The 26,869-nt window shown below is 44.9% G+C and overlaps 1 protein-coding gene across 2 annotated transcripts in view; it reads right to left on the minus strand.

Annotated features, from left to right (window-relative positions):
* Positions 1-452: 452 nt before the first annotated feature.
* Positions 453-26,869, minus strand: part of LOC129831134 (zinc finger protein 516-like) — a 43,022-nt gene continuing 16,605 nt past the window's right edge. For both annotated transcript variants that reach the window (XM_055894207.1, XM_055894206.1), the window contains exons 2-5: positions 8,970-10,669; positions 6,279-7,679; positions 3,875-3,939; positions 453-3,057 (exon numbers count right to left, since the gene is read on the minus strand). In XM_055894207.1, coding sequence (XP_055750182.1) covers positions 3,007-3,057; positions 3,875-3,939; positions 6,279-7,679; positions 8,970-10,473 — 3,021 coding nt within the window. In that variant the 5' untranslated portion in view covers positions 10,474-10,669 and the 3' untranslated portion in view covers positions 453-3,006. The remainder of the gene's footprint in view (positions 3,058-3,874; positions 3,940-6,278; positions 7,680-8,969; positions 10,670-26,869) is intronic.

Below are 26,869 nucleotides of genomic sequence, written 5' to 3' on the forward strand. Positions count from 1 at the left end.
TTTCCCGTGTGTATCAAGAATGTTCCACCACCCAAAGGACATCCAGCCAACTTGCCAACTGTGGGAAGCATTGGAGTCAACATGGGTCAGCATCCCTGTGGAACACTTTTTGACACCTTTTAGAGTCCATACCCCGACAAAATGAGGTCGTTCTGAGGGCAAAAGGGGGTGCAACTCAATTTAGGAAGGTGTTCCTAATGTTTTGTACACCTGGATTCTCCTCTCAAAAAAATGTCAAATTCCTTCCATATTGCTTGGTAACACTCACTTTTTACTTTCTAATAAAACAGCTAATTTAGAAATAATAAATGGTGTGAGGGCTTTACTAAGCACTGTTAAACAACTATTTTCATGTTACATAATCACAATCATGTGTGTTTTGTCATAAACATATCACCTCAAAGGCTGATGAAAGGGCCTCAAGGATAACAAAATGACCAAAACCATGCCCATGGAAATATATCAAGTTTTATTTGTACTAACAGGTATTATGCAATATAAATACTTTGAAAATACAACTCCATCATCTAAAGTCCTAAAAGAATATCTGAGCACTTGCCATGAGCAAACATAGCTAGTCTTCGTGAAGCATTCTGTTGAAATACATGTCCCTCTAAAGCACCAACCTTTTCTTTTTAGAAAAGTCTACCGTTTTATCATTCTGACTTCAAATCATAAATTATATATATATTTATTTTTTTACATACGACAATCGATCAAGGTGGATAACTATCATATACAATTCAATAAATAACGTAGTAATAACATCAGATTGGTACTATTTAACATGGATGGCTTTCTTTCCTTGTGGGCAGCTAAAATAACTTTAAAACACTGCAGAAGCCATTTCTAAGATAGAGATACCCAGTGATTCAGCAAAACACCAAAACAAAACACTGCATAAAGGAACTAAACACAGACAGTCCAAGACGGAACCCACAATCCTCCTCAATGAAGAGTAGTCATTTTCATGGAGTCAAACTGCACATCTACCTTCTAAGGGACATTTTCTGTTCTCAAACCTCAAAAGTGGGCTTCTGTTCAAGTTCACAACCACCGGTTGTGTCGATCCAACTATATGCATGAAGCACTGCAAATCTGTAAGTTACATAGTGCTTTTCTTTTCCATTCAGTCTGGATTCATTTTCAGTTCCAACTGGATCAGACGGCCTGGGACGTGGAATTATCTCAACAGAACACCATTTTCGGAGGTGTGAGAAACATGTTCCGCATCGTTGGTGTTCCCTAGCGATGGAATCTATTTCATTTGAACACGGAGAAGCCAGTCTTTCAACGTTGGGATATCAACTTGAGTGGACATAAAGACTTAACGCAACAGAACTAAAATAGAACATGCATACTCCATCTAGGTACTATTCAGAAGCTGTGATGTAGAGGTTAAAAAAAGGTGGTTAAACTGTGAACTCCAGTGGGCGATCGAGATAAGACGATCAACCGCCTATATAAACTATAACGTATGACATTTTTATAACTGAATTGTTTGGATTTTAATGTAGGCCTATAGGGAAGGTAGGACATGGGGAAATATTGAACGATATTTTTTGTTTTTAAATTTGTTTAATAAGATTAGTACAGATTTTCTCAGTACCCCACATAGGGCCCCGGCCCCAAGTGTGGGAAACACTGTACTAACCTCTCTCTGCTTGCGTCCCCTGTTACTGGCCCAACACTATAACCTCGAGGCTACCTGCCGAGGCTACCTGCCAACGTTTACATGCATTTACCCTCCGCTACATCGCAGGTCAGCAGAGTCTAGCATGCTTGTTGTTCATGTAAACATAGCTGGAGATGGCTGGTAAGTCACAAACAGATGCTTCATTATTGTTGCTTAAAGATGGAATAATACGTGGGGGAAACCGCGCCACTGTCCGCCCCACAGCCTTTGTTATAGTTTTAGTTTTTGGGGAAGAAGCAGAGCCTGGGGAGCATCGCACAATGATGTCCGAGGGAAACCTTCTTAGCTGTTGTAATACCACAAACGGACGTGGCTGTTTCACCATTAAGGATTCCAGCTTTAAAGGTAGGTAGTAACTTTGCTATTGTGAGCTGGCTAACCTGACCAATCCAAACCGTTTCTAAATACCACAAAAAAAAGCGTCAAAAGCTCAAATAAACAGATGACTAAAACACTAACACACATTCACAGTAAATACACATACCAATCCGATTACTTCACCATTTTTCTAACAATTCTCTGGAGGGCTATAACATGAAAGTTTCAGTCTGCTTTTTTTATCTGACATGGATTTAAAGGGTTTAAAGGTTACATAAAACATCCTGTGGGATCCTGGGTTCCTGCCCTTTAACAACTGATTTAGGATCAGTTATCTAACCCAACCTGACCTCAATCACCACGAGCTAAACAACGGCACCATCTCTAGATCAGTATACTTTCACCACAGAAACATCTAAGCCAGTGGAGGCTGCTGAGGGGAGGGCGGCTCATAATAATGACTGGAACGGAGCGAACAGAATGGCACCAAACTCATGGAAATCATGTATTTGATGCATTTGATACCATTTCACTTATACTGCTCCAGCCATTACCACGAACCAGTCCGCCCCGATTAAGGTGCCACCAACCTCCTGTGATCTAAGCCCAGTGTGTGATGTAGCAGATGGTTCAGTGCATCGCTACTACCTTCCTGAGAAGTTCTGTCGCTCTGGATGCAGAAATGCCTTAGCCTTTCTGGGTCCGACGTATTGACAGTGCTTGTTGAGTTACAGTGCAGATGGTTGTGAGTTTACACTCCAGTTGGGGAAGAATTTCCACTCTGTCACGTTCACATGTTATGGTAGCTCCTTTAGTCCGGGTGGATTAGTTAGTTAGTTGTAAACAAAGAGTGTCCCTTGAGACAATTGGGCCCCTAAAGTGAAGAGCTCCTGTAGTCATGGCTTGGTTCCTGTGAGAGACTGCAGGCCTTTCATCTTGCAACAGTGCATTTTGGGAAGTCGAGTTTTCAGGGCATGTGACATGTGGAGTTTTCATGTCCCCTTCCTGAGAGAGGCTGTTGAAGTAGCGGAACAGCCGATCACCTGCAGACAGAGACAAGGGGCAAAATGGAGTCAGACCACAGATCACACCAAGACACGTTTGTGTGTGTGCGTGTTGCTGAGTGTCAGTTGTCTTTCTATGAGTGTATTTGTGTGTGTGCAAGTATAACTCCGACTATGTGTTTCTGAATGTGCAAAAATGCCCGTTTGTGCGAGAGTGCGTGAGTTCATCTTTCGGTGTGTGTCAGTGTGTCCTCACGTCTCACGCGTGACAAAGGCAACAGAGGAAGAAGAAGAAAGTAAAGCGAACAGACAGGCAGGTAGAGAGTGTCCAGGAGGGCCTGCATGTGGTCATGATTGGCAGGATGTTGACATGCCATATGGAGACGCACGACTGTTTACCCCGAGGGGGGACGTCAAGATGTTTTTATTTTTTGTTTTCCTGTCAGCTCCTCGTACCAAGCAGAGAAAGAGCCGTCTGACACAGACGCCCAAGTATCACTGCCTCGCCTTTAGTGTTTCAAACACTGATTTCTCTTTTGGATTCTCGGAGCTGGGAGCAGAAAGGAGTGGCGAGAGATTTTTTTAAAGGTCTAAATACCTTTAGTATTTTTTTATTGACAGGATAGCGGGAGCGCAAAGAGAGAAAAACACATATAAAAGAAGCACAGACAGTAAGGAGAGAGATTCTATTTCTATGCATTGAATCCTATCCGATAACTGAAATCCAGATAGATAAATTGGGCCAGGGGGCATTTAGGGGAACATTAACACTCAACCAGACTCTGGCACAGGTGACGAATTATAAGGGGGAGAACGGTCACAGCAAAACAAAACCCAAACAAGGAAAGTACCATACTTGTTTGGAGGCCTCTGTGGAGGAATGGACTTCATTTTCAAAATGTCCGTTGTACTGCAGTATCCCTGTAGAAACAAGAGACATGGCAACACTTTAGAATCCCAAGACTTTCACAACCAAAGAACTGAACCTAATAATACAACAGTCAGTTAAGGTACTGGTTCTATATTTCTAGGGCAATATTCCGTTTGGATGTCAGGGTAATATTGACTTGGAGTGACATGCAGGGGAAAAAGTGAAGGCTGTTCTGCTTGTTCTATTTCTTAGTCTCCCATTGAATTGTGGTCAAATTATAATATACGCTATTTAGCAGACACTTTTATCCAAAGCGACTTACAGTCATGCGTGCATACATTTTACGAATGGGTGGTCCCGGGAATCAAACCCGCCATCTTAGCTTTGCAAGCACCATGTTCTACCAACTGAGCTACAGAGGATCAATGGTCATTGTGCTGGTGGCCAGGCATCTTATTAGCATGCACACACACACCAATGACATACCCATAACTGACGTCTGATTAATAATGTATAAAACATTTCACAGGTCAGTGTCACAAGCAAATGTGTTTGTTCAAAGTTGAAGGACTGCCATCCAAGGATAAAATCATATACAAGGGCAGACATGCATGCAAACACACAAAAAAACACTTCGTAAAGAACTAATGGTTTTTCATCATTAGTGTGTGTGTGCAAATCTGTACTCGCACCAGTCCATTCAGCCTATACTTGCACAAATCCAATGATGTGGAATTTGGGGGAGTGAATGAGTATAGACCAAATCAGAATGTTTATAAACAAAGCTGTCTGGTAGTTCAACACCACTCTCTTGCCTCTATTTTTCTTGGTTGATAGCTAGCTAGATAGTTTGCTTCATTTATGAAGGAAATGCTAGCTAGCTAGCTGACCTACATTGCAGCTGACCTGCTACAGTATGTTACAGTTAGCGAGCCAGCTAGCTCTAATTGCAGTGTTTGATAGGTAGCTAACCTGTTCCATTCATGAAAATAGTGACAACTATCTCACACTATTTTACCTTATCCAATCTTTACACACCGGCACTGTGCAGTGGGGATGTATTATGCAAAAACAGTAGCTGGCTAGTTAGTTCATTGTGTTTTTCTTCCAGATTGTAATTGAACAGAATTAAGTCATATCGTGATAGCGTGGAAAGAATAGGAGTCAGTGTCAAGGGGCTATGGGTCAGATTTGAATCCGCGCAGACACAGCTATACATGTGTGCTGGAAGCGGCGACGCCAACCGCTAGACCACCTCAGCCACAAAGTACAGGGCTCATTAGTACATCTGATGTGCCATTAAGATGGGGGGGTGGAGCTTCCTTCAAGGCAGTGGATGGCAACTTTCGCACCAAATCGTGGTGGTGTGCCTCCGACAGCCCTGACCCACCCCCTGGCAGCCTGGGAAGTAGCGCATAAATTACTGCAAATTAAATTGCCGGGCCTCTTTGATGTGCCCTTGGCCAGCGCTCCCGTGTCACATGTCAGGTGTACTCCTCTCGCTCTTTCTCCATGTCTGTATATCTCTCTCACTAGGTCACTCTTTCACTACCTGTTCTTCCTTCTCTTTCCTCTGTGTCTCTCTCCTTCCCTGTACTTGCTTGCTGAGCTGTCCCCCGCTGTCACTCCAATTGTGTCAGGTCTCTCTGATGTCCTGGCCATGGAATTGACTGTGTGTGTGTGGACTTGCCACCTCTATCATTCTCTCGTTCTCTCTCACACACACACACACACACACACACACACACACACACACACACACACACACACACACACACACACACACACACACACACACACACACACACACACACACACACACACACACACACACACTTATCCTTGTCACACAGCACTGGGTGCCCACTGCCCATCTGTGTCACTGTGATCCATGCATGCACATACTGACACATACACACACACACACACACACACAACCCCAGGACCTACACACAGGTCAACACTAGACAGAGACCTATTCCTTGACTGGTACTATCACCGGCAGAAACATGTCCTTCTGTCGGCCTTGGTAAACATGTTTCCCCAAGCTATTAGCATTCATGCCAAAACACTCATAGAAAAAGAGAAAAGGTGGAGGACAAATATATATATATATTTTTTTTTAAAGGTCACGTTATTAAATGTGACTCAAAGGGCTAAAGAGGACGATGATGATATCTACGACGACAAGCTGCAGGTTAGAGTTGCTACTCTCAAAATGACCTTAGTGTAAAGGACATGGTCAGTTTTGTGAATGTCTGTCTATCTTTCTCTCCCTCTCAGTGTGTCTGTGTACATGCTGAATTATGTAGTGCTGTGGTGAACATTATAAAACCATTTTCACTGCCAGTTAATGGACTACATTACCCAACACTCAATCCCTCCTTACCTTGTGGGTCAAGCCTGGGATCTACAAAGCCCCAGTGCTGGTAGAGAGCTGCCAGCTCGTGGGGGTTGTAGTTCTTCAACAGACCCAGGATGCCCATGTCCATCGGGGTGTCTCTGCTGTCCCCAGCAGTCGACTCCCTCTTCCCGTGGCCGAGGAGGGTGGTGGGTGCCTGGTACCCGCTGCTGCCCTGCGCCCCAAACATGTTTGTGACTGACCAAAGGTCTTGACCTTTCAGGGCTGCAGGTGGATCCCGTGGATGGCTGTGGGGGTGTGGATGGGGCTGGGGGTGGAGGTGAGTTCTGTCTGGGGTAAGATGGGACGCGTGGTCGGCCCTGCCATGGTTCCTGGCGAGAATAAAGCCGAGGCCCTCTTGCGGAAGCAGGCTTCCCTCGGCAGCCGCCCGATAATGTCCGGTTTTGGGGCTGCTTGTCGACTGCTGGGAGAAGCCTTGAATATTGGTTGAGACGGTGGTTGAGACGGTGGTGGTGGCGGCAGGAGCTTTGGGGTGGGCTTTCGTTTTAGATCGGACGCTCTTATTGGCCACCTCCTCCGTATGGGTTGGGCGGCTCGACTTCTTTTTTTGAGGTAGGAGTGACTTCCCACCACCAGGGGGAGACCTTGTGGAGGTACGCGACGCTGACACCATGGCCTGGCTGGTGTTGGGCTGGGAAGTAGCAGTTGTACTGCTTGTGTATGTCTTTGGCCTCTTGGTGCCTCCACCTGACGGTTGTGTGGCGGTGGAACCTGGGGCTTGTGTGCGCTGGGCCCGGGGGACTGAGAGTGCCGGGCAGTCTTTGCCCTCCAGGAAGGGCGGGGGCCCCGTGCGCCGTCCAGCAGCCTTGGGGCCCTTGAAGCCGGTGACGTAGGGGGCCCACTTGGGGGCCAGGGAGCTGCCACTATCCACCCTGTGGGCCACACGCTGGTGGATCCACAGCACCTCCAGGTAATGGGTTGTGTGGGCGCAGAACGGACACTGGTGTCTGACCAGCTTACCCTCAGACGCTGCTGCCACAGGGTTTACACCGCCATCCTCCTCCTGGCCCTCGGGCGGGGCAGACAGGTTGAGGAGGCTGGCGTAGATGATGGCATCCTGAGAGGATTGCCCTTTGACTTTTAGGCTCCTCGACTTCTCAGACTGGCAGCTCGATGCCGCCCTCTCCTGGCCAGGAGGACAGATGTAGGGATTTGTGTAGGGCTGGCTGAGCAGTGTGCTCTTCAGCCGGAGATATTCCACATAACCTGAGGCTTTGGGAGCGCCGTGGCTCGGGTCTTCCATAATAGCTCCCAGTATGTGATGATGTGCATCCCTGACGTCCTTGTGCTGCTTGTGCATGTGGGATGTGAAGGAAGAGGGGTCCCTGGTGCGGAAGTCACAGTGCTCGCAGAAGTATGGCTTGGTATCTGTGGATTGCAGAGTACAGTTAGACTAAGCTCATATTGAAAAACAGACATTTTAAGAAAATGAGCTTCAGCAAAGTATAAAGATTTAATAAGCGCTAACATGATTTAACAAACACGTGGATGAGAAAGGAGGACATTGTCATGCTACTCTCCATAAGTCATTTTTCAGTCATTTACCCTAACTACTAAACTATTTACCATATATGCTAAATTTAACTGTTTTCACATCCAACATACCTTTTAAGGTTTAAGAAAGTCATACAGAATATTCCAGAAAACACTAATAAACAAATGGCAAGCTATATGAATGGTACAGAAAGGGTTATGCCTTATTTAGCAATGTACCATATGTAAAGGCCTTTCATATTTCATTATGTAGGTTGAAGGGTGCAATGGGCAATCCATGCCACAGGATGATGCCATAACACCATTTAATTTGCAGTGGCAACCTAAAGGCAACTGCTAAACACACCCTTTACCTGTATGAGTACTGCTCCATGGCAACTGAAGACCAGCTTTTAACTGGAAAACTGAACTAAAAGTGCTACAGAATTCATAATTATATCTATCACGTTTGCTTGTCAATGTCATGAGTGCAATTTCAAACATTAAAAGCCTATTACAAACTTCTGAGTTGCTCGATATGGGCATATTTACCATGTACTTACGGTTCTTGGTTAATACTGTTATCAAGAGGACTCGGAAGGGAAACATTTATTATCCTATCAGTTTAACAGTCAAAGCAGCATCACTTTTCAGACTGTCTTGTCTCCAATAATCAGTTGATGTACATGAATACAGACATTTTAACCATAACATAAGAACAGGTCTCTGTTTGACATACTGCTCAATCTGCAGTCTACTATGCTAATAAGTATTCTACATACTTCAGCAGCTCGAGAGAGACATGTGCCCACATACACAGAGGCGTTTAGTTATGCTAAGATGTGTAAATTGATGAATCAACACATGAGGTGAGGTCTCCATTTTACCATGTGAAAATAGATTGACCATAACTCAGGACTGAGTAGCAATAGAAACCAAAACAAACATGACTGAATCACTCTGAAAACTATGATTTACATCAAAGCATATTGTATGGGAGTGGAATTTGGTATGGTAATGTCTGAACTTTGGGGGGGATATTTTCATTGTTATTGCTGTAGTAGTAAGCAAAATGTTCCCTTTTCAATCAGGATTTTAAGTGTGAATACGACCAAGATGACTTTTGTCATGTCATTTAAAGAAAATCTAATTCTTGTTGCTAATCTAGGTGTTTTTTTGTCTTACCTTCATAGGTTGTGTCCTTGATACTATTCCTCTTTATGGATGAGGAAGATAGAGAATCTTCTTGTCTTGGTGTGCTGGGCTGACTGGCAGAGTTTGATTTAGTGCCTTGCTTGCTGGACTGATGACCATCTTTCACCTTCTTTTTCTGCAATATCCCAAACGTCTCTGAGCTGAGCCCATTCAATAAGGTGCGGCTATTTCTACTGTCACGCTGCTGGAGGGAGATCCCACCGCTGCCACCATTAATGACAACATCCTGAGATCCTTTCTTCTTCTTGCTTTGGGAGGAGTCCAGCTGCCTCTTCCGCTTCTCCTGTTTCAGAGGCACATACTCGCCCTTCTCCCGGGCAAACGCCACCTCGGCATCCACCAGCCTCTCCTCCCAGCCTAGGCTTTTATCTGTCACCTCCACCACACACCCTCTGGTGACCAACTGCCAGGCATGGTAACTGCATACCGGGTCCAGCTCGGGGATCCGTCTTCCAAGACTCCCCTCCATAGCTGCCTCTCCAGCCCCGGTTGCCCTGAGGTTAAGGCATTCCAGGAAGCGCCTCTTGGCGGCAGGTGACGAAGAGCTGTTGTCGGGGTCTTGCTGCGGCGGCTTGCTTGGGGCGTGGCTCTGTTTGTGGACCCTCTCGTGCAGCCGGAGGGTCTTGCGGTCGTAGAAGAAGTTGCCGCAGCCGGCACACAGCTCGTAGAGACAGTCATCGTTCACCAGGGACGCCGGCTCCCGGGGGACCCCGTTGAGGGTGGTCTGGGACTCGCTGCTGTCGCCACTCCCACCCCGCAGCTGACTCTTGGCCCGATGAATCCGCATGTGGCTCTGGAGGAACCAGGCCTGGCGGAAGCGCCGGCCGCAGATGCGGCAACCGTGGTCCAGGAGGCCGCGGTGCTTCTTCATGTGGGCCTTGAGGAGCAGGGCCTGGGGGAAGACCTGGCTGCAAGAGCCGCAGGGAAAGGAACCCGCACCGTCCCCATTGTCCACCCAGAAGGTCCCTCCCGGAAGTGAGTCGCCCTCAAGCGTGGTTTGCGGCTCGTCCTCCTTGCCGTCATCCTGGACGACTGCTTCTTCGCCTTTCTTCTTGGAGCTTTTATTTTTCGTCTTGCCGTTGACTTTGTGCTTCTTAGCCGAGGTGCCATTGGCGAGGTTGTCAGCGGGACTATCCAGTTTCTTAGGGTCCCCCCGTGTTTGTCCTTGCTCCTCAACCCCCTCCTCACCGTCCAACTTGCCCAGGCTCCGGCTGAGCAGGCCCAGCTTGTGGCTGCGGATGTGGGCTTTCAGGCTGCCCTTCTGAGCAGCCCGGTGTTCACAGTAGGGACACTTGTAGGGCTTCTCCCCAGTGTGCCTGCGCATGTGCTGGGACAGCGAGCTCAGGAGAGGGAAGCCCCGTCCACAGAGGCCACAGGTGTGGCCAGAGGCCGTCGCATCGTCCTCCTCCTGGTCACTCTTGACAGCGTCGGCCTTGCTTTGGACCGCCTGCTCCTGCTTCGGCCACACCTCCATTTCCGGCCCCAGGGCTGTGGTAGCTCAAGTGTCTGTTGATCCCTGATGAAGAAAACTGACCCGTGCGCTCCAAAGTCATAAGGTTCTCATAGTGATTGCGATGGGGGACATGTTTGTAGATGTTGCTTTACTTCTGTTGTTGGAGGGATTGTCTTTAACTGTCATTAAGACTAGAGAGATGATCATTGAAAAAAAACTGAAAACACAACAAGAAAAAACGATTAGAAAACATTTAGAATCTAATAATAGGTTATATGATAATCACACAACCAATGCAGTAACTGACATCTGGTAGGCTATATTTTCAACCCAGAGACAGACAGAGACAGAAAGAACCCAGTTGGCACAGTCACCAGGAGGTCAAATAGAGAGGAAATGCTATCATGCCGCAGTCATCAACAACAAAGGACCTTTGTCTAAAAGACTAGCCTCTTTAGAATGATGGTTGCTAATAAATAGAAAATACACATCCCGTTCCCTGGTACGCTCAGTTAATAAAATCCTTTTTACCACACCCTAAACACAGTTTGCAATCATTTGAAAAAGCTTCTCCCACTGGGCCCCAGTGCAATGTGTTTAAGTATGAGCATTATTACTCAAAATCCTACTTTCTACATAGTCCGTATGTTTCACTGTCACAATGTAAGAGGGTGTTACGTCTGTGCATATTTCAGTTTTATAAATGTAACAGTGTGTGTAAGAAGGAGGAGAGGGAGAGCATTTGCATGACACTGATTTTGGAATGGCTATTGTCCCGAACAGGATGATTGACGGTTGTCCTTAAAGGAAGCTTATACTGAAAGTATGTGTGTGTGTGTGTGTGTGTGCGCTCGTGTCCTCTGTTCCCCATGCCTTAATTGAGTGTGTTTAGTGAAGCATGAAGAGGTGCATTCAGTCCTGACCAGTCAGGATGAGGCCTCAGGGCCAGTCCATTCCAAACCCCATCAATACGCCATTATCAACAAACTACATTTATTTCTCTCCACCTCATACACACACACACACACAGTCACACACACTCACACATGCAGACTGAGACTCACACACACATACACACGCACTCACACAATCCCAATACTGACAGTGAATGCCAAGGTCACATTGAGAGTGGTAGTAATATGAAGGGAAATGACTAAATGTGCCATCATCAACAAAGAGTAGTTAACCTCACTCCTACAAGACACCCTGAGAGAAAAGCAAAGATAAAAAATCATGAAAAGGGGCAGGTGGCGTCAGTATAATCACGAGAATATATGACAAACCTGTTTTCGTAATCAACCTCCAGCACAATAGATACCCTAAAGTAAAATAAAACAAAATGTGTTCCTATATCAAACATCTTCAGAAAAATCATTATTCATGTCTAAGATAAGTATTTATCTTTGTGAAGGGGCATCGGTTCCAAGCTGTTTTTTTATTTTTGTGGATGAAATACACACATCCATTACAGCCAAGTAATTGGCAGCAGGGAGGTGGTTTCCAGACCACAGCAGATGTTGGTTTCCTTCTCGAAAACTACAACAGTGAGAAAAGGGCTCTCTTATAGCCAACGCAGGGCAGGCAGCCAGCCGCGGGAAAGAAACATCATTGTGTCAGCTGCACCAGAACTGTCACATTTCCTCACGTCTCGCTCTCCACCTATCACCAGGGGGTCCTTGGGGTCCTACGGTGGCCATTGTTGGACAATAGGCACAGCGCCCTACACATCAGCGCCCTGCAAAAGATGTCTGGGGGTGGGAGGGCAGTGGAGTTGGGGGGGACAATGACAAAAGAGACCTATCTATTCTCAGCCGTGTGTGTCTCAGCATGTGTGTGTGTGCGCGCCACTTTGGGCTTTTCGCTGTGCGTGCTCTACCAGCGAAATAGAGAAGAAACTGGCATGGGCTCCAGAATGGGAGTTGAGTTAGACGAGTGTGGCGGCAGGTGTTAAGAGGGCAGACGCTGACGGATTAGTGCACGGGCCGAGTGGCACAGTGTCTCTGGGTGGGGGGGACAGGGAGGGGGGTGGTTAGTGGTAATTAAGAGGTTAAATTGAAGGCCGGGTGATGAGGGGTTAACACAATAGGGGGATGGTGGGATGATGTCAGAGTGAAAGGAGGCAACAGATGGTAGTGGAGGCCATCAGTCCTGTGTGTGTGTGTGTTTGTTCTTCTACCCTTGTGGCGACCTAAAATCCCCAAAAGTCCACACAAGTATAGTAAAACAAGAAGAATTCTCCCTCATCGGTACATTTCCCACATCCCCATGAGGACAAAGGCTATTTTAAGCTTAGGGTTAGGTTTACAATTAGGGTTAGAATTATGGTTAGGGTAAGGGGTTAGGTTTAAGGTTACGGGTTAGGTGTTGGAGAAAATAGGATTTTGAATGGAAATACATTTAGGTCCCCACGAGGATAAAAGAACATAACGAGTGTGTGTATGTAGTATTTCCAACTAGGCACTCTTGAGGGAATTGTTAGGTCTTGGGTCTTAAAAATCCAAATAGCAACCTTGACTAGCCTAATTGCTCCATCTTTTTTGAAACTCTCAAATTCAATTCGGCATAGTGCTCCCATCATTTTGGACCAATGAGAACAAGCTACAAAAATGTAAGACAGACATCTAGACATACTTAGAAACTAAACAACTCCACCAAACCTTCCTGAATAGAACACACACACACACTCAAACAGCCACAAACACACACACACAAAACAAAAAGAGGCTTTCTTTGAGGGGGTTAAAACACATGCTGTGTCATTTAGTGGAGCGAGAAGGCGTCTGACAGTGTGTTGTGTGTTCCGACCTCTCTGACCTCTGGCTGTTCCTTTATTAGTCACTGTTCGTATGAATCTCTGTGTTCTTCAAAAGCCCAAACTAAACAGAAATGGGCCTAATACAGAAGACCATGATCTTGAATGATCATTGATTTGTGCAATAGACAACATGCCAATAGAAACTAAGGGCAAAAAGTACAATCTGCAGTATTTACAATTCAAAACAAACGTAAGTGTGCCTCTAAAGATCTATTAACTCTATGTTGAACCTTTCAAAGAGGTAAGTTCTATTGAAGATGAGAGGGGCAGTGTTCCCTCAATTGGTCTACATGAAGGAAGGCAATATAGGCTAGGGGTTTCCAACACTGTCCCTGGAGAGCTACCATCCTGTAGGTTTTCACTCCAACCCTAATCTTGCACACCTGATTCTAATGATTAGCTGGTTGATAACCTGAATCAGGTTAGTTACAACTGGGGTTGGAGCAAAAACCTACAGCAAGGTAGTTCTCCAGGAACAGGGTTGGAGAACCCTGATATAGGCTATAGCTTAGCTAGATAACACATTCAATAAAAAAATACTGGAAATGTGATGCTTTAGACACACACACACACGCACGCACACGCACACGCACACGCACACACACACACACACGAACAGAAAACAGGATAAACCGATGGAGGATACACACACAGGCGCAGATAGCCAAACATGTTGCTCCGGGCTGAATTTGTTCTTTACAGACCCTCTCTCCCTCTCTCTTTTCTCCCCCTCTTTTCTTTGACAGATGAATAGCCATGTCCAGTCAGCTGTACTCACGTCCAAACCAGCTCAGCACAAACTCCCCATGGCCAGGGCTCTGCTGCTGAGCTAAGAGACTGTGTGTGTGTGTGTGTTTGTGTGGTGAGTGAGAGAAAGAGAGCGACAGTAAGCGAATACATGTATGTGTGTGGCTGTGTGCACGCACCAGTGCACCCATGTCTGAGTATGTGAGTACGTGATGAAGTCATCCACATATGCTCTCTCGACCAACCGCAAACTGTGCCAACACAGCCACTAGTGCTAGCATGTGACAGTTCCTATGCTAATGTTATGCTATACAGTGTGCTTCGGTCAGTGATCCAAATTAGTATTTTGCCCAATCCCAAATCAACCTCTAGCCCCCAACTCCAGGGTTTCCCAAACTCGGTCCTCGGGAACCCCACGGGGTGCACGTTCTGTTTTTTGCCCTAACACTACACAGCTGATTCAAATATCAACTAATCATCAACCTTTGATCATTTGAATCAGCTGTGTAGTGCGAGGGCAAAAACCAAAATGCATCCCTTGGGGCACTGAGGACAGAGTTTGGGAAACTCTGCCCTACTCCCTCCTAGATCTGTAAGGATTGGATAGGCGTACACAATGAGGTGAACATTCCTGTGAGTTTATCAAAGGGCAAGGTGCAGTTATTATGATATTGCTTACACCTATCTAATTGTTTCGTTTCATGGAGGGTAGGGGTCCATTGGGGATTGGGTGAATGCATCCCAGTGTTAGAATCTGTTTATTTAACCTTTATTTAACCAGGTAGGCCAGATCACCTTTATTTAACCAGGTAGGCCAGATCACCTTTATTTAACCAGGTAGGCTAGTTGAGAACGAGTTCTCATTTACAACTGCGACCTGGCCGAGATAAAGCAAAGCAGTGCGACACAAACAACACAGAGTTACACGTGGAATAAACAAAAGTATAGCCAATAACACAATAGAAAAATCTATATACAATGTGTGCAACTGGAGTAAGGAGGTAAGGCAATAAATAGGCCATAGTGGCGAAGTAATTACAATTTAGCACTGGAGTGATAGATGCACAGATGATGATGTGCAAGTAGAAAAGAGCATCAACAAAAAAGTAAATAAAAACAATATGGGGATGAGGTAGGTCGTTGAATGGGCTATGTACAGATGGGCTGTGTACAGCTGCAGCGATCGGTAAGCTGCTCAGACAGCTGATGCTTAAAGTTAGTGAGGGAGATATAAGCCTACCCCGGCCAAACCTGGACGATGCTGGGCCAATTGTGCGCCGCCCTATGGGACTCCCAATCATGGCCGGATGTGATGCAGCCTGGATTCAACCCAGGGACTGCAGTGACGCCTCTTGCACTAAGATGCAGTGTCTTAGACCGCTGCGCCACTCGGGAGCCCAAGGTTTCACCGTGATTGTTTTGTAGGTGGAAGGTATAAAATAACAAAACAGGAGACAAGACAACTTAAAATACAACAGAGAGCGATAGTAAATTAAGCAACAGAGATAGGCTGGGGGATGCCTCCACTTTGATAACAAAGGGAGCCTCTTTGGTCCCAAAGTGCCCCTATTTTGTCTACAGAAGCGACGAGGGTGACAGACGTCTGTTGCGGTTAGGTCACAGTGTAGAGGCCGTTTAAATTAGGCTTTGTTTACCAGGCCGTACTGCAGCTCGAGCGTCCGCCACACTGACTAATCCACATACCGGAGGCCCACTGTGTGAAGACGTGTCAGAAACACTGTGTTATAGATGTATACAAAACACAGACTCACTGTGTGTAGACGTGCAAGAGACACAGACTCACTGTGTGTAGACGTGCAAGAGACACAGACTCCCTGTGTGTAGACGTGCAAGAGACACAGACTCCCTGTGTGTAGACGTGCAAGAGACACAGACTCCCTGTGTGTAGACGTGCAAGAGACACAGACTCCCTGTGTGTAGACGTGCAAGAGACACAGACTCCCTGTGTGTAGACGTGCAAGAGACACAGACTCCCTGTGTGTAGACGTGCAAGAGACACAGACTCCCTGTGTGTAGACGTGCAAGAGACACAGACTCCCTGTGTGTAGACGTGCAAGAGACACAGACTCCCTGTGTGTAGACGTGCAAGAGACACAGACTCCCTGTGTGTAGACGTGCAAGAGACACAGACTCCCTGTGTGTAGACGTGCAAGAGACACAGACTCCCTGTGTGTAGACGTGCAAGAGACACAGACTCCCTGTGTGTAGACGTGCAAGAGACACAGACTCCCTGTGTGTAGACGTGCAAGAGACACAGACTCCCTGTGTGTAGACGTGCAAGAGACACAGACTCCCTGTGTGTAGACGTGCAAGAGACACAGACTCACTGTGTGTAGACGTGCAAGAGACACAGACTCACTGTGTGTAGACGTGCAAGAGACACAGACTCCCTGTGTGTAGACGTGCAAGAGACACAGACTCCCTGTGTGTAGACGTGCAAGAGACACAGACTCCCTGTGTGTAGACGTGCAAGAGACACAGACTCCCTGTGTGTAGACGTGCAAGAGACACAGACTCCCTGTGTGTAGACGTGCAAGAGACACAGACTCCCTGTGTGTAGACGTGCAAGAGACACAGACTCCCTGTGTGTAGACGTGCAAGAGACACAGACTCCCTGTGTGTAGACGTGCAAGAGACACAGACTCCCTGTGTGTAGACGTGCAAGAGACACAGACTCCCTGTGTGTAGACCTGCAAGAGACACAGACTCACTGTGTGCAAGATAATATTGTGTGGAAACATGTCAGAAATACATGTCAGAAACACATGTATGAAACACTATGTCTAGGTAAGAAACACTGTTTAAAGATGTGTCAGAACAGTGTGTAGATGTGTTACACACATTATCTAAAATCCTGCTTAATGACATGTATAAACACTGTCATGGATAGATACAGTACGTAAGAAATATTGGATATAGGTGTGGCAGAAAACACTGTAGATGTGTCTCGCTGTGTAAACGGGTAAGAAACACTTGGTACATTTGCACGAAAAACCGTGCAGTTGTGTAAGAAACGCTGTATATAGATGTGTTACGTCAATTCACTTTGTATGGATGTGTTCCACACAATGGGGGTGTTAGAAATACTGTCTATAGATGTCAATCAGCTAAACAGACATATGAGGAAGGATGTCTCGTCACCATTCCCATAACACCATAACACAAAAAAGCAAAAAGTAATTGTTAAAATAAGGGTAAGACATAGGATGAAGTCTCATGTTCATGCTTTGTTTAAGCATTCAGTTATGGCATAAGAGGTGCCAAATGTGCACTCGTGCAAACACACAGCATGTCTGGCCCTTAAGGCTTCCGGCAGCTGGTGTGGCTATGCTGCTGCCGCCGCTGTGTGTGTGTGTGTGTGTGTGTGTGTGTGTGTGTGTGTGTGTGTGTGTGTGTGTGTGTGTGTGTGTGTGTGTGTGTGTGTGTGTGTGTGTGTGTGTGTGTGTGTGTGTGTGTGTGTGTGTGTGTGTGTGTGTGTGTGTGTGCATTTTGGAGGGAAAGAAAGCAAACACACATCACACTCCCATCGCCCTCCTTGTTCAACTCTCCCTCCCTGTTACACAACAAATACACAGGGACTACCCTTGATAGACTCATGTGATGAGCTGCTCAATGAGCTGCCTTTTAACATTCCAGGCCTGCTACACCGCTGCAAAGTGCTGGAGGTAAACCAGGGAGGGATCTTGAGCACGGAAGTTGAAGGAATGAAGAAAACACATGCAAAACGCACATTTCATTTTTTACATTTAATTAGGCAAGCCAGTTAAGAACACATTCTTATTTATAATGACAACCTACCGAAAGGCAAAAGGCCTCCTGCGGGGACGGGGGCTGGGATTAAAACGTTTAATATAGGACAAAACACCCACCATGACAAGAGAGAAAGAGAGACACCACAACACTACAGAATGAGAGACCTAAGACAACAACATAGCATGGCAGCAACACATGACATCACAGCATGGTAGCAACCCCACATGACAACAACATGGTAGCAACACAACATGGCACAAACATTTTATTTATTGTACCCGGTAATTGACTGAGAACACATTCTCATTTACAGCAACGACCTGGGGAATAGTTACATGGGAGAGGGATGAATGAGCCAATTGTAAATTGGGGATGATTAGGTGACTGCGATAGTATGAGGGACAGATTGGGAATTTAGCCAGGACACCAGGGTTAACACCCCTACTCTTACAATAAGTGCCATGGGATCTTTCGTGACCACAGAGTCAGGACACCTGTTTAAAATCCCATCCAAATGACAGCACCCTACAGAGGGCAGTATCCCCAATCACTACCCTGGGGTATTGGGATATTTTTTTAGACCAGAGGAAAGGGTGCCTCCTACTGGCCCTCCAACACCACTTCCAGTAGCATCTGGGCTCCCATCCAGGACTAAACCTGCTTAGCTTCAAAAGCAAGCCAGCAGTGGAATGCAGGGTGGTATTCTGCTGGCAAGCAGCAGCAGAAAGGCAAGAAGATAGAGACAACAATACATCACGCGAAGCAGCCACGACTGTCAGTAAGAGTGTCCATCATTGAATCTTTGAATGACGAAATGGATATAAAACTGTCCAGTTTGAGTGTTTTTTGCAGCTCGTTCCAGTCGCTGGCTGCAGCCAACTGAGAAGAGGAGCGACACAGGAATGTGTGTGCTTTGGGGACCTTTAACAGAATGTGCCTGGCAGAACGGGTGTTGTATACTGGTGTTGTATGTGAAGGAAGAGGGCTGCAGTAGGTATCTATGATAGGGGGGAGTGAGGCCTAGGAGGGTTTTATAAATTAGCATCAACCAGTGGGTCTTGTGTCCGGTATAGAGAGATGACCAGTTTACAGAGGAGTACAGAGTGCAGTAAGGAGCATTGGTGACAAATCTAGCCCTCGAGAGCACCCATACCTGCCGATCTATAAATGATGTCTACGTAATCTAGCATGGGTAGGACGGTCATCTGAATCAAAGATAGTTTGGTGGCTGGGGTGAAAGAAGAGCGATTACGATAGAGGAAACCAAGTCAAGATTTAACCTTAGCCTGCAGCTTTGATATGTGTTGAGAGAATGATATTGTACTGTCTAGCCATACTCCTAAGTAATTGGCTTATAACAGTTACGATCAGCTTGATCTCTCTTCCTTTAAATAAAGGATGTACCGTGGCTGCCTTCCAAGCAATGGGAACCTCCCCAGAGAGGAGAGACAGGTTAAAAAGATCAGAGATAGGCTTGGCGATGATAGGGGCTGCAAGAAGTTTTTGGGGGTCAAGTTTAAGGAGCTTCTTTAACTCCACAGACTCAGTGACCGCCTGCAGGGAGAAACTTTGTAGCGGGGCAGGGGGAAAAGGGGCTAGTCGCATTAGAAAGCGTGGGATATGAGGACATACAGTGCATTCGGAAAGTATTCAGACTAGGGATGCACAATATATCAGTGAACATATCGGAATCGGCCGATATTAGGGAAAAATGCAAATATCAGTATCGGCCCGATGTCTAGTATAACGGTGATGTTAAAAACAGATGTCAAAGCTGCCGTGCATACCTATATACTTAGGGTTGTTGTCCTTTCCTGAGCGCTCTGGAGCAGGTTTTCATCAAGGAACTTTGCTCTGTTCATCTTTCCCTCGATCCGGGCTAGCCTCCCAGTCCCTAATGCTGAAAAAGATCCCCACAGCTTGATGCTGCCACCGCCATGCTTCACCGTATGGTTGGTGCCAGGTTTCCTCCAGCCGTGACGCTTGGCATTCAGGCCAAAGAGTTCAATCTTGGTTTCATCAGACCAAATAATCTTGTTTCTCATGGTCTGAGAGTCCTTTAGGTGCCTTTTGGCAAACTCCAAGCGGGCTGTCATGCCTTTTACTGAGGAGTGGCTTCCGTCTGGCCACTCTACCATAAAGGCCTGATTGTTGGAGTGCCGCAGAGATGGTTGTCCTTCTGGAAGGTTCTCCCATCTCCACAGACGAACTCTAGAGCTCTGTCAGAATGACCATCGGGTTCTTGGTCACCTCCCTGACCAAGGCCCTTCTCTCCCGATTGCTCAGTTTAACCGGGCGGCCAGCTCTAGGAAGAGTCTTGGTTGTTCTAAACTTCTTCCATTTAAGAATGATGGAGGCCCTGTGTTCTTGGGAACCTTCAATGCTGGAGACATTTTTTGGTACCTTTCCCAAGATCTGTGCCTCGACACAATCCTGTCTCAGAGTTCTACAGACAATTCCTTCAACCTCATGGCTTCGTTTTTGCTTTGACATGTACTGTCAACTGTGGTACCTTACATAGACAGGTGTGTGCCTTTCCAAATCAAGTCCAATCAATTGAATTTACCACAGGTGAATTACAATCAAATTGTAGAAACATCTCAACATTCCATAGCAATGGAAACATCATGCACCTGAACTCAATTTTAAGTCTCATAGCAAAGAGTCTGAATACTTATGGAAATACAGTATTTCTGTTTCTATTTTTAATACATTTGCAAAGATTTCTAAAAACCTGTTGTTTTCTCTACATTGTATTTTGTTATTTTACTAGGATCCCCATTAGCTGTTGCAAAAGCAGCAGCTACTCTTCCTAGGGTCCACATGAAACATGACATAATACAGAACATTAATAGACAAGAACAGCTCAAGAACAGAACTACATACATGTTTTAATGGGATACGGTGTGTAGATTGAATCCATTTTAGAACAAGGCTGTAACATAACAAAATGTGGAAAAACGAAAGGGGTCTGAATACTTTCCAAACGCATTGTATAGCTCCCCTACGTGAGTTTAAGGCACGATTTGGAACAATTCCAGAATGTTGTGTATATGAGGTGGCGCTTCTTCTATTTTCCTGGTGCACCTGACAGCGGAGCACAGACCTCTCTCTCTATCTCTGCAGCCTGGATTGGTTGGTGTGGGGGACACAGGAGTATAATCTGGTGGCATTAACTTGCTCTCTAAAAAAAGCACTCTCGACAGGGATTAGATTATCATGGTAAAGTCAGCTCAGACTCTCTCTCTCCATCCAACCCTCTGTCTGTTTCTCTGTCAAACGCAGTGTATAAAATAATCTGGAACGATACAAGGGTTAAATATCAAAATGAGAGCATCTAAAGAAATAGGGTCAACATGTCCAATACATATGATCCATCTCATCCAAGTCCATCTAATTTCACAGACAGCACATCTTTCACGTTTAATTAGTGGCAGCCTGGCAGGCTAATGTTTTGTAGATCAACCGATGATAGTGTCATTACACAGAGATTACAATACGTATCAATTTGCTGATTGTATACCTTTAGTAGAACAAGTGTCAATTTGCTGATTGATACAATTGTAGGTGAAATTGGTGGAACTTGATGATGAAATGATGCTAAACATGGTGATAATCCTAGTATCGTGTAGCCTGGCAATAAGCACAATATTTCCAGATGCATCTCCGTCATAGAAAGAGTAGAGTAAGGAAAGCTTATATAATTATGAAATGAAAGGCATGCAGTCTAAAGCTGGTAAAACGTATCGCCTAAGGCTGTGTAGGCTACATATGAGCTATCACTCTTATGTAACTTTATCCAGAAAGTAACTACCCACATAGACAACAGATTAACATCCAATTTTGGTGGGCATTGGATTGAGTTGTCCACAAATATGAATTCAACTTGAAATAAACCAAACCATGAAATCCTATTGTTGATATGTAGGACAGGAGTCTTTCAAATAGGATAAAAGGCCATATCTGAATTATCTTTTACAGACAAATTCCCCCTTAAAAACAATTATATCACCACCCAGTCTATCACCACCTTTCACAACAAACAGTATTTAGTCAGTAGTTAGACTGTTTTTAACAAGTAATTAGGCCTATCATTAAATCATTTGCAGTCTATCAATCACTAAATAAAACCGAGAGTTTGTAGAAAAAATAAGGAAGGGAAGCACTGCTAGGTTACACAATGGTAGGCATTTTTGTAAATAGAAGGTACTCTTTGGTCAGGGAGTACAACATACAGCTGTGTACTCCCTGACGAAGGCCAAGCTGACGAAACACGTCAGAGTTTTTAAATCTTTGTTCCATTGAACATTCCATACAAATAAAGGCATTTGAATTATATAATAGATTGTTTGTTGACAGTTTGAGCATCTAGACATCATCTGTGAGGGACCATTCTAATGAAGTGCTATCCAATATGTCCTCATTTCCTGTGTGCAACTAATGACAGCTGGCAGAATCGGGATCAGGTTCCCTGAGGTGGTGCAGCATCTCAACACCGCCTCATTGGGAGACTACAGTATAGGCTATAGGTAACCGGACACCCTGAGACCCATCTAAATCATGTCTTCTTCTCCCTGTCTCAGAGGGCTGAACAGAAGGGATCTGGGTCTGCCTTGTCTCCTCATCTCCCATCTGGACAAATTAACAATGTTTCCCCTACAGATGTGAGATCTTAATTTGAGCCAGTTTGCTATAGCAGGAAAATAATCCTGCAGCAACAGGAAAATGTAATTCTTTTTTGTGGATTATAATTAATAGACATTTTTGTCGTGGTTGATACATTTTTCATAAAGGTAAATCAAGTTAGAAATTTCAAATGGAAATTACAAACTTCAGAAGACTTTTTAAACCTAAAATACACTATAAGTTTAAAATGTCCTGCATTGTAACTAACAAATAGTTAGTTACTTTATTAATGGCACTTTAATAATGAGGTTTACATATCTTGCAATTCTCATCCCATTTGTATATACTGTATGTTATACCACCTATTGTATCTTGCCTATGCCACTCGGTCATTGCTCATCCATATATTTATTTGTACATATTCTTATTCCATCCCTTTATTTAGATTTGTGTGTATTATGTAGTTGTGTAAATTGTTAGATTACTTGTTAGATATTGCTGCACTGTCAGAACTAGAAGCATAAGCATTTAGCTACACTTGCAATAACATCTGCTAAACATGTATATGTGACCAATAAAATTTGATTTCTCCCTCAAAACCATCAGAATTAATCTAAGATTTAAAAAATGTCAATAATGTAGATTCTTTTTTGTGAGGACGTCACACCATTTTACATCTAGCTAAGGATTATTTTGCTTCAATGATTTGACTATGAGTACTAAAGCTAGCATACATTTTTAGAACATTAGCTTGCTATCTGAGCCAGTCAGTGAAATGATTCTGCTGACCAACCTACTACTAACTTAGTGCTTAACACACATTGTTGAATCTTCAAAAAAAAAGCTAGTTGGCAAGATACTGTAGTAGTGCTAATTCTTTATTATGAGTTTTCGGGAATGAGCTGTTCTGCCGCGACTCATTGCAGTAGCCACCCGAGTCAGCTGTTGTGAGATGTTGTGCTCAGCCTACCCAATGATATAAAGCAACGTTACCAATCACGGGGAAACATGCTGATCTACAGACTGATTTCTGATAACAGTCCCTCTTAAATTTGGGGCCGCAAGTCTACAACTTTAGGGTAATTTAAAAAGGCTAAGAAATGTTTATGCAGAGCTAGCTAGCTAGCCAGCTATGTCAGTAAGCAGCTGGTCAGGTAAGTCACTGGAGACCGACATCCTGGCACAGAATTTTTGCAGGAGATAGCCACCGCCTTGTTTTTATTTTCTCACAATTGCAAACTATTAAATCATGGTCACAAAGTTTAATAATTTAGCTAGTAATTCTGCCTATTTCATGAAGAGTCATGCGAGACCGCAGTGATATGTAACGAGTGCGCTGAGAGTCAGGAAGCAAGTTCACGGAGTGAGTGTTTTAAATAAAAGAAACAATGAGCACGAAACACAAACAACGCACCGACATGAAAACAGAATCAATAACACCTGAGGAAAGAACCAAGGGGAGGGACAGATATAGGGAAGATAATAAAGGAGGTGATGCAGACCAGGTGAGTGTCATGAGGCGCAGGTGCGCAAGACGATGGTGACAGGTGTGCGGGATAATCAGCAGCCTGATGACCTAGAGGCCGGAGAGGGAGTATACGTGACAGTACCCCCTTACCGAATGTGCGGCTCCGGCCGCAGGACGCCGTCAAGGGGGACAAACCCGGGGATCAGGATTGGACCGGTCACCTCTGCTGATGCACGAGAACCTGTCACGCCAGCTGAGGCACGGGAACTTGTGGAGTCAACTGGTGCGCGGGAACCTGACAGATCAGTTGAGGCAGGGGAGTCTGGCGATCCGGTTGAGGTATGAGAACCTGACAAGCCGGTGGAAGCAGGGGAGCCTGGCGATCCAGCTAAGGCATGAAAGCCCGACGAGCCGGCTGAGGCAGGGGAGCCTGGCGAACTGGCTTAGGCATGAAAGCCCGACGTGCCGGCTGAGGCAGGGGAGCCTGGCGATCCGGCTGAGGCATGAGAGCCTGACGAGCCGACTGACACAGGGAAGCCTGGTGATCTGGTTGAGGTATGAGAGCCTGTTGCAGTTCGGACCCGACGTCATTACTCTGACACAAATGTTTTAAATAAAATAAACACTTCCTGACGCTTCCTTTAGGTGAGGTGTTATTCTGTAATGAGTGCGCTGAGAGTCAGGAAGCAAGTTCAGGGAGTGAGTGTTTTAAATAAAAGACAATGAACACGAAACAACGCACCAACATGAAAACAAAATCAATAACACCTGAGGAAAGAACCAAGGGGAGGGACAGATGTAGGGAAGATAATAAAGGAGGTGATGCAGACCAGGTGAGTGTCATGAGGAGCAGGTGCGCAAGACGATTGTGACAGGTGTGCGGGATAATCAGCAGCCTGATGACCTAGAGGCTGGAGAGGGAGAATACGTGACAGGATATCACAAATTAGTAACTATGTTTTCCTTTTTGAATGGCGGATACTCTGGAATACAAACATTTTAGGATGAGTTTGAGTGATCGTGGAAAAAAATCGATACAGTTACATATCGGGATATCATTTTTGACAATATTTCATCTTGTATTGTTTTGACAATACCAATGTCTGAAATAAGACTCCAGTATTTTCTCCATTATAGCTTGTTCTCCATCTTCTTTTTAAATAGGGAGCCAATTTGTTTTCAGTGCTTTTATTTCCATGACTGATCAAAACTAATTTTCTCATGTCTCTCTTGTCCCTCTGCAGCAGACATATGGTGAGCGATATGTTTGGAACATCGAATAGCAATAAAATCCCAGTATCGAATGGCAAATTAATATAGAATTGCGAGCATCGCATATCTTATTGGCTCATAAGTATTGTGATAATATCGTATCGTAAGGTCCCTGGCAATTCCGAGCACTAATGAGTTCCACGTCCCACAAAACAGGTCGTTTGAAGTACTAGCGTCGCTTAGGAGTGACGCCACCTTTCGGAAGACAATGAATCTAAGGGGTCACTACTACAGCAAGAGTGGGAGGAGAGCGGAGAACCATGGGAGTATGAGTTTTCCCAGCAAATCAATCAGTAAAGGAAAACTCAAATTTATTTAACTTGTCAATTCTTCATATAGTCCCAAAATGTCTCCCAATGTAGTTTACTTAAATGAATAGGCCTAATTTGTAGAATAATCACATGGAAAAACACATTGGCACCTACAATACCAGTCAAAAGTTTGGACACACATTGTAGAATAATAGTGAAGACATCAAAACTATGAAATAACACTTATGGAATCATGTAGCAACCAATGTAGAAAATAGTACAAATAAAGAAGACCCCTGGAACGAATAGTTGTGTCCAACCTTTTGACTGGTACTGTATATCCATTCACTAATCAGGCAACATGTTTCCCATCTGTATAGAGTAGGAGACTTTAGTGAAAATGTTTTATTAAAGATGCCTAATATTGGCCCCTAAGTGCTGTTGTGTACTTTATATACATTTTGTTCAAACCCATTTGTTATTTGTTTAGCCTGATTGATTGCTCTTCATTTGAAGCATGGTTATGCTCAAACTATCCCCAAATTAGAAAGTCAAAAACAGGGACAGTAGGCATACTGTTTGCTGGCAAGACAGTCACATGAACAGCCTCTATGGTTAGATAGTAGATCCTCCTGTGTCGCTCTGTTTAGTACCAACATCCAAAGAGAGATGCAGATTCAGCAAAATGTCTCACTCATGCACACACACTAACCGGATACAAACAAATACACACACACACCATGCCAGAACAGAGTCCTCTGCCCACATTGCTCTCAGCTGTGGCATTGCCAACTGACCAGAGCCAAGCTCTTCACCAGACACCAGCATGTGTGTTCTAAACACAGCTACCGCAATTGAGCACTCTCCACACACACACCATTATCCACCATTAGCCTTTACACACATTATCACACAAAGAACTTTAAGCAAAAGCACACTCACATTGAGTATGAAGCATTTCAACAATATTATGCTCAACTGTCATTCTTGACTATGAATAGTGTTTTTCAGTTAGTCGTCCACAGTTGCACAGCAGCTGTGAAAACAGTGTATTTGCATACTACTGATGCCACTACAGTACCCTGCACCTGACACGTGAGGAATGTCATTCAATAAAATTGTCCCTACAGTAAAGTGCAGTACTGTCACGTTCCTGACCTATTTATGTTAGTTTGTTGTATGTGTTAGTTGGTCAGGACGTGAGTTTGGGTGGGCATTCTATGTTTTCTGTTTCTATGTTTGTTTAAGGGTTGCCTGGTATGGCTCTTAATTAGAGGCAGGTGTTTGGCGTTCCTCTAATTGAGAGTCATATTTAGGTAGGTTGTTTCACAGTGTTCGTTGTGGGTGGTTGTCTCCTGTGTCAGTGTTTGTCGCACCATACGGGACTGTTCGGTTTGTTTTTGTACATCGTCATTTTGTGTAGTCTATTTTCCCTGTTCGTGCGTTCTTCGGGTTTAATGTAAG

The sequence above is a fragment of the Salvelinus fontinalis genome, chromosome 32 (assembly GCF_029448725.1).
Source record: "Salvelinus fontinalis isolate EN_2023a chromosome 32, ASM2944872v1, whole genome shotgun sequence".
NCBI lineage: Eukaryota > Metazoa > Chordata > Actinopteri > Salmoniformes > Salmonidae > Salvelinus > Salvelinus fontinalis.